Raw genomic sequence first — 12,672 nt, 5'->3', positions numbered from 1 at the left:
CCCCCCGCAGCGCCGTCCTCGCCATAGCTCGCCGCAGGAAAAAGGGGCACCATCCACTGGCGCCGGGAAGGACGCGTGCCGTCTCCAGCAATGGTTCCCTCTGCCGTAACCCGCATCTGGTGGTGTTGGTTCTAGCGAAATCAAACGTTAGTTCTAGCAAAACAAAATCCCCAATGCCAAGCAGCAAAAACAACACCAAAAAACTCACAGATCCAACTTTTGTTGTCGATGCTTGCGCAGAGAGGCCGCTGGGGGTCGCTGCTACCGTGTTTGCCGTTTCCAGCAAACTTGAACGCCCATTGATGCTACAACCTGAAGTTTTTCTGCTGCAACCAGAGTCTGGAGATGCTGGAACCAGAGTCCACGCTTGTTGCAACCAACAGCTGCCGGCGGCGAAGATAACGAGCTCTGATGCTACAACTAGAGGTTTTCTTTGCTGGAACCGGGCGGCAAAAAAGTTGCAACCGCTATTCACCGGTGCTGGAACCGGACGGCATCAGGTTCATTTTTGCTGGAACCAGCAAGATTTTTTGTTGCGTTGATAGGTGAGAGTTCTTGCTATGCACAATGATGGGGACGTGTTTTGCTGGAATCGTGGATACTTTCTGCTGGAACCGACATGTATTTTTGTTGCTTCCGACAAAACCAATGGTGTTTTGATTTTTGGCTGAGATTTTTTTGTGGACGACGGCGACGAGCGGAGGCAGTGACGTAAGGAGATGGTGCAACCACGGTGGGCGCGAGTTGGAACCGGACGGCGGGTGAGCTGCAGTCTTATGACAGAAGCATGGGGCGGCCGAGGGACGAGCGTGGTCGGCACGGGTGGCCCGCAAGCAGGAGCGGCAAAACGGCAGCGACGCCGGCGGCCGGCGGCGAGGGGAACTTGCAGTGGTTCGTGAGCAGCAGGAAGGAGAGAAAAATCATGGTTGTGGAGTCTCGGCTGAAGGTACAAGAAAGGAAAAAAGAAGGGCCAGGGAAAAGGATAAGGATAGGAGAGGGAGCGGTTGTGCGAGGCCCACCACGTACACGCGTCTTGCTCGGGGGTTGTTTTCCTGGACGCTGGGCCAGCGTGGCGCGCGAGCCGGCCAAACATTCGGCCGGCGCCCCGACCCCAAACGTTTCCTTTTTCTGAAAGCCTGAAAAGGACAAGGATGATAAACACTAGTACTGTACTAGCCAACATGCCTATCCATAGAACCGATTCTTAAAAAAAACTATCCATAGAACTGAACGTGCATGCTTCCGGATTTTTGAACATAAATAAAATGCGTAAAAAGATATCTGAATTTTGTCGCACATACTTTTTTTCTTTTGAAAAACAGCTTGCAAACACTGGCACTCATATACACGCATGAACAATCACCCCGATGAATATACTCACTCACACCCTATTTCTACGAGTTCCTCCGAGAGATTGAGCTGGCAATTTTAGAGATTGGTAAAGTCACCATAGGCTCCTCATGGTGGACAGAAACGTCTTCTCCTACGGAACGAATATCGTCGAGAGCTACACCCAGTTCCCGACACATACATGTTTTGTATCTTTTACATGTGTGCAAAATTTTATGAAGAAATGTCATATGTTGATATAGGAAAAAAAAAGTCCCCCAACCCATTTCTTAACCACTAAATTTGTTTCTTTAGCATAGATCACCATAGTTGTATTTTTTATTTTACAAACAACCGAAAATACATGAACAAATACGTGTCCATTCTTTTGATGACGTTTATCTCTATTTTAAATTTTTACATACAGGGGCATGTGCTTCAGTTTGACATCAAACAAAATCTATTAAAAAGATGTGAAAAGAGTATGCATAGCACTCCCAACCACAATAAAAATTACACAAAAGCCTTCTGGACCACCAAAACATCACTACTGTTGTCAGAACAAGCCGTTGTTGTTGCTCATCTATTAGAGCCGACCCGATCTCGTCGATGGCGGAAAGTCTTCGTGCATATGCCCCTAAGGACCAACGCCCTGGACTGCAGTTGTAGTTGTTGAACCCTTAAATTGATCTGTCGGATCTGTCACCAAATATCGCCAATCTCACACAAACAACAAAAAAACCTAACCTTGTCGTCCCAAATAGATGAAAGAATGCGATAGGCCAAATGGGAAGGGCCCCATTGGAAGTAAAAGAAATAGGCAATTTTGGAAGTAGAAAATGAAAGAATGAAAATCAAAATATTTAAAAGGTTGGCAATTCAAATTGACAAATTCTTTTTGGAATCATGGGTGATGTGACTTTTGGTGAATTACAAAAGTATGACATGCAAAACTAAAATCCATAAATTACTCATCCAAATACATATTACATAGATAGCAAAAGGAACTAGGGTTTTGGGTGAGCTGCGAGGTGTCGAAGATCGGAATGGTCGTATCCTCTTCTCCTTTACATAGTGCATATGGGCGGAACACGGTTTCGAGGTGCCTCTGTTGCGAATCAGCATCGGGTCCCTTTACGATAGTTGTTAGGGGATGACATCACGAGGTAGGTGTAGTGCGGTATGAACATCGAAATTTTGTACCGCACAACATCTTCTCTTCCGGAGGCTCTAGTTCACACCCAGTTGAATGTCAGCGATCCTTAAGTCCGGTATATTCCATATATAGGTTGATTGTTGGCTTACAAACGTCTATTTTTGAAAGGAACAAAATAAAAAAATATTTCAATCATTTGCATTTATTAGTCATTAGTAGGCAAATGTAAGTGATTATCTAAAAAATATCTTAGAAGATTTCATTTAAACACGTGTAAAAATGAGTGAAAAATTCACTCATCAACAGATAGAGGGGATACAAATCCACAGGTTCGTCGATGGAGCCCGAGGGGACGAGTTTGCCCTAACCACCGCATGGAAGGGAATGCTTGACATATGTTAATATAGGCAAAAATATGCTCCAAAACATCATATTTTGAAGCTCTAAATTTGTTACTTTAGCATATATCACGATAATTGTGTTCTTTTACATGAAATATTTACTAACATCTGAAAATACACGAACAAACACACAGTCATTTTTTCAATAAGGTTTTGTATGTACAGAATTATTATTTACATGCCGAGTATATGGTTCAGAGAGCCGTTTTAAATATCTGGCTGGCATCAATCTAAATTTGTTGATTTCCGTTTGTAGCCATAAGCAACAGAACAAAAGTTAAGTCATGTTGTGAACCAACCCATGGGTGGTTAGCAGAACAATGGTGTCCCTAGCCGACCAGGCTTCAAGTCATAGACTTTGGCACCGGCGCTCGCATTTTTTTGAATTTTTTCCAGCGATGTGTGTTCAGTGGGAGGAGACTTCCCGTCGACTACCAAGTCGTCTGTGGCGACTTCGTCAATCTTAAAATGATATGCCGGCTCAGCAGTGGCGGATTTAGGATTTGACAATATGGGGGTCATCATGAACAACATTTCAATGGTTAGAAAAAAAAATATGCACTACACTACACCAAACTTAGTACGATGGACAAACATTGCACTAGTAAAATAGATTTTGTAAACTGTTTGAGGGGCCCATGGCCCCATGACCCCACCCCTAGATCCGTCAATGCGGTTCAGTCTTTCGGAGAAGCTCATAGGGTAGGATACATGTGCATGCGTTTATAGGGGTGAGTGTATGTGTATGTGTGTATGAGTGTCTGTGTACCGTGTTAAAAAAGTTAAGTAATGCTAAAAACACAGAAGCTAAGCTGACGTGTCCCTGAAACAAAACAAAAAATTTATCTTAAGAAAACAAAGTGAGATGATGCCCGGTTTGTTTTATAAGCAGGTGCCTACCAGCCATCACAGAACGGTGATGAGCTTGCAACCTAATAACGACCCGAGTGACGGGAGGCGCTAACCAAACCAAAAGGCTACTGCCAACTACGACCATTTTGTGTCTCTAACCGAACGAACAAACAATAGATATTTCCAACGGCTGAAAAAAGATTATTTTCCTTTCCCTATGAGGACTTTTATACTGCTAGCTTCCATGGAAGGCAAATTAAGTAAGAAACTAGCATAACAATCTGCCAGAACCAGCACGCCACCGGCCGAGACGTTGGCAGTGGAGCGGATCGAGCGCAGCCAGCCGTTGACCGACCGACGTGGAGCGCAAGGAGCCACGCGCCGCGGGCATCCGACGGCCAGGAATTATCCGCGAGCGATCGGACGGCCCAGCGCGCCGCACCGGAGGTTAGGCGAGGCCGGCCGTTAGGGGTTCAAACCTGACCCTGGTCGCGCCCGCAACGGTAACCACGGCCGCCGGCCGCGTTCGTTAAAGGGCAAAGTGGCGCCGACCGCTGCTCTCACCAACCACCCATTTGTCCGTCCGACCCACGGCCACGGGATCGGGCCCCGGCCCAGCCGCCGTGAACCCCCCGCGTCGTTCTCGCCGTTTGTTCGCGTCGATCCGTTTTCCGGATCGCGCAGGCCCTTGCCATCTCCCGTTTCGCCCCCTCGCATCCCCCGGAATCGCGAACTGCTCCGAGTTTCCACCACTCTGTATTTGCAAACTGCTCCTTGGGCCGTCGTCTCGGTAGAAACCGGGAAACTACAATGTGGGACGTCGGATCTGCAACCCAAGGGCTGGCTCATCCACCCACCATTCTTTGCGTATAGAAAAAACGAGAGACCCCTCGCAAAAAAAAAAAAGAAAAAAAAGAAAAAACGAGAGACAGGTGGTGCTTGCCCACGTATCTGATCCGACGATTCACATATGGATTGTTAGGTTTTCATCGAGTGGTAGGTTTTCATGTGATACTTTCTCTAACCACTGAACTCCTATCCTGACATACACATAAAAGATGTTTCAGATGCACCGTTGCCATTGGAAGGACACGCGGGCTTGCTCGTTCATATTTGGTCTTCACATGTTTGACGTGTACCATCTTTTATTTGTCGTTTTTCGAAACAAATTCTGTAATATATCTCATATCTACATCCAAAGGATATGCACGGCCACATTTACTACGAGGGCCGTATGTGGAGCAATAACAATTAAGATTACGAAAAGATAAGATTTTCATCGGGCAAGTATTGGCAATGATCAATAGCAACGACCGTCCAGCCCGTGAAGGCAGCTGAAAAGCCAGAAACTACGCGCAGACTATTCTTACGCAGCGATCAGTTTTCAGACCAAGTTTGCCTTTTGTTCCGCTCCTTCACGTTTCTTGTAATTTCTAACTCGAGGATCCTTCCCATTGACTCTGAACGACCGACCACGGTACGTGGAAAAGCTGTTGATACAGTACTCTGCACGTGTGCACTCTATAACCCACGGTAAAAAAAAAGACACCGACAATAAGCTAATAGTTGCATATAACGAAAATCAAAATCATACAATCAAATCAATCTCGAGTACAAATGGATCACGCTACATAAATGGAACGAGAATTGCTAGCAGTAGCTAGTGTGTGTTAAGCAAGCTACAGTACGTAGTAACTAACCACAAACCAGGCACCCCCTGCCCGCAAAAAAGAAAAACACCAGGCACCCCCTAGCAATTCGCCGAAACGTCAGGGGCCGATACGGGAAACCTCCGAACCCGGGACCGGGAGGGAGCGAGATAAATTATTCCCGTCTCCTCCTCGTCGCCCCTTTTTCCTTCAACGCAACGGGCGAGGGGTTTTGAAAGACGCCTCCATCCTTCCTTCCTCCCCTCCTCTCCCCCTTCGTCTCCCCCAGCACACAACCGAACGCCGCGGCGCGGCAGATACCCCCCGACCCACACAGGCGCGGCCAAAGCTCCATCCTTTTAACCCCCCACCCCCCTACCCTCCCGCCTAGGGTTTCAGTCCGCCCCCCCGCGCCGCGCCGTCTCCACCCGACTACTCGATCCTCCCGATCCACCCCGATCTGGTGGTTTTCCCGGTTCGTGCGCGGCGGCGGCGGCGGCGCCCCTCGGTTTTGATGTCTCTGTGGTTTCACGCGTTTCCGTGGGGAGTTTCTGATGCTGGCGTTGCTGTGGTGGTTTCAGGCGGCGTGGATGACGTGGCGGCGGCGGTAGATGGGGATGGCGGCGGTCAAGGTGGAGGGGCGCGACGGCTGCGCCGAGAGCAGGCAGCATCTGGCGCTGTCGAGTCCGTCGGCGTCCGAGGGAGGGAGCTATGGCGGCGGGCTCGCGTGGGCGTCGCCAATGGTGCCCAGCCCCGCCGATTCCGGCTCCAGCCGCAGGTACCGCTCCCCCGTCGACCTATCTCGGACTCTGCTGTTCGGTGTTGCTGGCTAGTGGTTGGTTGCTTACCTGACTAGGGTATGGGAGGGAGGCCTGTTTGCCCAGGAGAGGTGGTTTTCTTATGGGGCGTTTGGTTAGCAGATGCAATCGGGGTTGGGTTGTCACTGAAATGGCGCAGCAGGTCGCTGCGTTCTCCATACAATTCCCGTATTTGGACGCCTTTTCTGATGGGAAACATGGCTGCTGTGCAGTGTGATGGCCGTATGGGGCTATGGGCAGGAAAGTGTGATTACAATCAGCATGTGGAAATCAGTCTCGGGTTTTTGATTTCGAGAAACTAATGGTGTTGAGATCATCTGTATTGGAACGTTGCTGTGTGTGGGGCTTAGTAACTAACTGTTAGGGAAATGTGCAATTTCGTTGAGTGCCACTACATTTCATGAGGTTTAAGTGGTTATCATCTCATCACTTGCTTGGTTTGGGTGTTATGAGGTACTGTACTGCTTTTCTGATTAGATAGTCTCATTGGTGGGAGTGTGCTTGCTTGGCTTGTGCAGTTGCCAGTTAGTATGCTGGGCCATTGGATAGTTTTGCTTAACTTCTGCTGCCTTAGAAATCAGTATGCTTTCTTGGTTGAGGCACAGTGATGGTTGCTTCTCAGTGCTACTTGGAATGAATGGAAGTGGTGATTTACATTGGTTTTAATGAGATTATGTGCACATGTTTTGGTCCTTCTATGTTTCAACTAACTCACTATACGTTTTGCCAATTGATGTCAATTTCCGCAGATTTGGTATGTGTAAATGCATTTCTAGATAAATAGTTGTCAACCAAGTTTGTTAGTGCTGTGTTTGTTAGATGAAATATAATGTCATAATAATGTAATTAATGATATATTTTTGGGTTCCCTCAGCACCGGAACATGCCAATTTAAGCTTATCAAGATGAGTACTTAGGAGTTACGAAGTTAGGATACAAAAGTTCATCCAAGAGAAATTCCTTTTAGTTAATTTATGATTATTTGAACATGTGCCAGCAATGAAGGTTTGATAAGCTGTTAGGGGCTTTACTGTATGCTGGCTGACACTTGTAGCATAGTTAAATTGTCTGAATGTTTACACACATGCTTAGTTCATTAGTTGCTTGCCTAATTCTGGAATATAGAATAAAAACTTAGCATGTTCATTATTGTAATCTCCATGAAACAACTTTCATCATAGTAATAGTTGTATATTGAACTAGTTATATAGGTTTTCTCATGGCTCTGTGGCTTTGATTATTGATCAACAATGTGTTTAAGAGAGAAAAGCAACAGTCAGCATTTAGGTACCAGAAGTCCATGTCACAGAAACTTGGTTATTCTTGCCTTGCCTGTCTTTCAACTGGATACCCTGTTTTGCATCTTCAGTTTACCATTACATGAGTAATTTCTTACTATATATTTCAATGATCATACTCTATCAGGCGAATAAGCGGCCCTGTAAGAAGAGCTAAGGGTGGCTGGACACCTGAAGAGGTTAGTATCTAACTATTCCTTTTAAGTAACTTCTACTTCATTTCCAATCTATTCAGTATATCTGTAATACAACTGTTGAACTGTTTGGTGTCCGGCATCTGCTATTATCTTGCTTTGTGTCTTTCCTTCTTTCTTATTTTTACCTAATTTTTCTTATTCATGCTGCAGGATGAAACATTGCGCAAGGCAGTTGCTGTTTTCAAGGGTAAAAATTGGAAGAGAGTAGGTTAGCTTCTTGTTTGTGCTCTGCATCCTTTTCTCAATGTTCATCTAGCAATTCCAGAAAACTAGGGGTCAATAACCATCAATATTTACCTTCATTATATGGTTTTATTTTATCATGCAATAAATATATTTAATAATGTACCTGTGATTGGTGGAGGAGAGCGCTGTGTTATGTAGGTCCAGGGAGGCATGGACTAAGGATAGGTTGCTTGCTCTCATATAGCCACGGCAGGGCTCTGAGTAATAACACAAAAAAAATCCCTACTGGAGATGGGAAGGAGAGACTACAAAACTTCTGATTAATCTTTGCTTTATGAAAATATATTGCAAAACTTGATGGAGGTTTTAATAGATATATCTCATGCTAGGCAGTCCTCTCAATTTAATATATTTGGTTATTTTGCGGTTGAGAGTGAGAGGCATGTTAGGATCATATCGGGGAAAATAAGTAAATATGATCCTCATATGTTCTACATTCGAGGTAGAACTCATTTGCACCCTATAGGACTTATGACAAGGAAAGTTAATCTGGGTAAATTTCGTGCTTACTTCTGGAAACAGTAATTTTTTTAAAGTACCGTATTCTTATAGAAGAATCTGTGTTGTATGCAGCCCAGTTTTTCCCTGATAGAACAGAAGTACAGTGTCTGCACAGATGGCAAAAAGTTCTTGACCCTGAACTTATAAAAGGACCTTGGACCCAAGAGGTTCGCCAAATATTGTTTGTTTTTCTCCCATCAAATCCAAGTCTGCATATATATGTTGTGATCTGTGCACTCATTGAGTTCTTTTACAGGAAGATGAGACCATTATCCAGAAGGTAAAGGAGCATGGACCAACAAAATGGTCCGTTATAGCAAGGTCACTGCATGGTCGTATTGGTAAACAATGCCGAGAGAGGTATTCACCTAATGATATGCCATGCATGATGGCAAAAATCTGTGCAACACACCCTTATATTCATAGATCTCATAATTAGTTTATTGATTTTCCTTGCCTAAGACAAATTGTGGAATACATTTTAAAGAATCTGTATATTTCTGGGGACTGGGGGATTAAAACTGGATGTCAGTTATTGAGGGTATTGGCTATTTTGAGCTGCATTTAAAAGACCTTATATATGAGACCTGCGTTTTCTAATTTGGTCCCAGAGATAATGCGAACTTCAGTTCTTAGGGATTCATATTTTGATTTATATGCAGGACGCTGTAACTAAATATTGCTCAAGTCATTTAGCAGTTCATGATATCTTGACATTGCCCTGATAACTGTTCTGAAAATAGCCAGTGTCCTCCGCAGTGCCTAGAAAATGGCCACAGAAATATAAAGCTCAGCTCCTCCTATTCACAATAAAACAGCTAACCTGAAAAGTTCCTAACTTTGGGTCCCCAAAACCCACTGGCGCAGACTCCTGTGCATTGCATCCCTGTAGCACAGTGGATCTCGTGGCTGTCCTCTTTCCTGGTTGCTTTAAGTTTAGCTTACCGTTTCGTATTAGTACATGAGTAAATGTAATACTCCTGTAGTAGAATATTTACTTGGTTCTGGCTAAAAAATCCGTGCACATCGGGCTATTTTAAGCTATAGTTGAATATTAATCACATAGTAATATCTGTAATTGTAATAAAGTTTCTTGCATAATTGATTGATGTATTTACAAGTTCGCCAGAACAAAGTACATACGTAACATAGTATACAGCTAACTTCACTTTTGATGCTGCTCATATGATTTAGATGGCATAATCATCTGGATCCTCAAATAAGGAAAGAAGCTTGGACTTTTGAGGAGGAGCAGGTGCTTGTTGATGCTCATCGTATGCATGGTAATAAATGGGCGGAGATTGCAAAACTCCTTCCTGGAAGGTACTAAGTCACATCATCCTTCATTCCTTCGTCTTGGAAAATACGTTGTTCGCACATATAGTTTAACTGAATCCTTTTGCTTGCCAAGTGATGTTCTGTGTATCATGCCTAGTATATATGCAAATTACTCATAAGAGGAAGGCAGAAAGCTTTGTAGATCTATGAATTAACTTGCTGGCACAATAAACATAGTGTATTTGCATGCTGTTTAGCTGCAGCTTGTCCCTCATCGAGAGTATTGCTAGGATTATTTTTTTCTTATCTCACCGACTAAAAGTTTAGCAAAGTCTAGATTGGACTTGAACAGTTTGAGTTGTTAGTTTTGAAGTTTAGGTCTTCCTAGGACCGTGTGAACTAGAATATGTAGGAATAGGAAAAACACAGGACTTGGATGTCATGTACCTATAGGATCTAACACATGAATTTCAGCACATGTAGTTTATATTAAACCTTTTTTGTCCTCTATTTGATGATGGGCTTCTTGTGCTTATCTTGTTATACCAAGCATAGTAGTTACAAAAAGACACTTTTTTGTCATATACAGGATTGATCTGCTAGTGAACTGACTGTTAGAGGTTGTGTCACTTGGCTGTTCTGCGCAAATATTGTGGGTCAGGCGGTTAGGCCTTTTGCGGCTAGATGGTCAGTGAATGAAATTTGTAGGAGAGTGCGCGGAAATGGTAGTACACCTTATATCCCTGTACCATATAGCTTACTTATGGATGTATTACTGTACTTGTCAAGATGTGATGGTCCTTGTACATAAAGTTCTTCCATTTTTCAATACTATAAATTACCTCATTGGATAGAACTTGCACAACTGCTTATATTTCGTCTTCCACTGATTTAAGTTTTTTCATTCCTCCAGGACAGATAACTCAATAAAAAACCATTGGAATAGTTCAGTGAGAAAAAGGCTAGATGAATATGACACAGGAGCTGCCCATCCAGTTCCAGTACATGTCAGTCATAATGATTTGAAACAGGTCGCGATGGCCCTGCCTTCTGAGAACTACATTGACTTGAATAAAGAGCCAAATATCAGTTTGAGAAACCATTCAGTAATAGTCGATCACTCTGTTCCTACCCATAGTCCACGGGTGTGTAGTTTGAAAAATATTATGGGCTGTTCAGACTTCCTCTCTCTTTCCATGCCAACTGCTCAACCAGTAACTTCATGTCAGGCATCAGTACCTGATGATTCTGCTGTTGCTTTAACAATAATGGGGATGAAAATGGATTCTGTCCGTGACAAGGACATGGAACTGAACTTTGTTCGTCAGAAGGGTCTGCAAATCAATTTGTCGAATGAGAAGGGGCTGGAAATTGACCCCGTAACAGCTAATCCAGATGGACGTGAATCAACCTTGGTAAAAGAGGCTCAGTCCTTTGGTTCTCTTTGTTATCAGATACCTAAGCTAGAAGATATCGACCTTGTTCGTTCCCCAGTTTTGTCAAGACATCATGGATCAGAACACGGTGTGGATGGATTTCAATCACCCACTGGCTATGCTACTCCCTCTCCAACTGATGGAAAACAATCCGATCAGCTCAGTGTGGAATCAATATTGAAAAGTGCTGCTGAAAACTTCCCAGTTACTCCTTCGATACTCAGGAGAAGGAAAAGGGATAAACCAACGCCTTCTCAAGATACTGATTTTAAGATTGATGCAAACAGTGATGGGTTTGACACTCCCAAAGCAAACTGCGCTACATATAGCCCAAATTCATTTAAAACTGCATCATTTTTGTCCTTGGGTCGCCTTGATGACCAGCAGTTGCCTTCTGTCTTGGGGAAGTTTGATGTTTCCCCCACATATCGACTAAGGTCAAAGCGAATGGCTGTGTTGAAAACCGTTGAGAAGCATCTAGATTTTTCGGCTGATGCAATGGATACTTGCGACATGGTTGGAACTCTGAAATCTTCTTGCCGGAATACGGAGAGCGTCAATGCCAGCTCAGACATTTCAAGCGCACACGATAGGAGGATTAATGGGCATATGATTGGGTTGGAAACTCTAACCAGTGACTTTGCACACACAACACAGCTAGATGCAACCTAATTCTGCAGTATCCAGGTATGATATAGCATTGCATGCCTTTTGACTGTGCACTTGTACATTTATATATGAATAAGAATATAACCAATTAACCATGAGTTCCGTGTGCATGCAAATTCATGATTTGATATGGGCCTAATATATGATTTTGCTTCCCTAAAATGCAGAAGCGGTGGGCGATCCGCCGGAGAGGGGATGAAAACCTTATGCGTCTAAACTGACCTGTCCCTAGGCGCTCGCTCACAGGCAGAATTGACCAGAGAAAGCAGTTTTGTTGATCTACCGGGTAGAAAATAATCATTTGCCCCGCCATCTCTCCTTGGCGGGGTGTACATTCGATATTCGAGTCATCTAGCGATACTTTTGTCAACAGGAAAAGAAAATGGCGACTTACATGTAATTCAGCTTTAGAAGGAGCTCAGCTGTGTACAAAGAAAAAAAAAACCATAGCTTTATAGGCTTACAGTTCAGCAAGATGCCAGATAGTGGGTGTTTTTTTTTCTTTCGATCAACGATCGTTGGACTATATTGGTGGGGGTCTATAAGACTTGTAATTTGAAGACGTGGATTATGGTTGGAATTTAAAGACGTGGATTATCATCATTGGCATGTGCATTTTGTTTGCTTTGATACTTTTGCTTGGAGTGGCCGTATAATGAAAAACATTTGCTCGGATCTGTGGTGGACTTGTTCCCGCTGTCGACGCACCTCGCCGCCTGCCCACCATTGCTGTGCCAGGGGAGCTCGTCGCTGGGCTGCCTCCCCCGGCCATGGATCTGGCGCTGGAGGACACCATGTACGCGCTGGACGAGGCGGTGCAGCAAGGGATTGTGCCGTTCAGC

General features: G+C 44.2%; 1 protein-coding gene across 2 annotated transcripts; it reads left to right on the top strand.

Annotated features, from left to right (window-relative positions):
- The first annotated feature begins 5,608 nt into the window (after positions 1–5,608).
- On the top strand, positions 5,609–12,433 carry LOC123182256 (transcription factor MYB3R-2). 2 transcript variants are annotated; one of them, XM_044594762.1, is made up of 9 exons: positions 5,609–5,862; positions 5,969–6,165; positions 7,631–7,682; positions 7,851–7,887; positions 8,520–8,614; positions 8,704–8,807; positions 9,642–9,770; positions 10,639–11,848; positions 11,998–12,433. In XM_044594762.1, exons 2-8 carry the CDS (start codon positions 5,999–6,001, stop codon positions 11,831–11,833), a joined length of 1,779 nt encoding a protein of 592 aa, XP_044450697.1. In that variant the 5' UTR covers positions 5,609–5,862; positions 5,969–5,998; the 3' UTR covers positions 11,834–11,848; positions 11,998–12,433. The 2 variants fall into 2 exon arrangements, with proteins under 2 accessions (XP_044450697.1, XP_044450696.1); XM_044594761.1 differs by having other exon boundaries at positions 5,610–5,862; positions 7,851–7,908.
- The last annotated feature ends 239 nt before the right edge of the window (positions 12,434–12,672 follow it).

This window comes from Triticum aestivum, chromosome 1D (assembly GCF_018294505.1).
Source record: "Triticum aestivum cultivar Chinese Spring chromosome 1D, IWGSC CS RefSeq v2.1, whole genome shotgun sequence".
Taxonomy (NCBI): domain Eukaryota; kingdom Viridiplantae; phylum Streptophyta; class Magnoliopsida; order Poales; family Poaceae; genus Triticum; species Triticum aestivum.
Note: the sequence above shows the minus strand (reverse complement) of the source record. Positions and strands in the feature narration are given on the sequence as shown.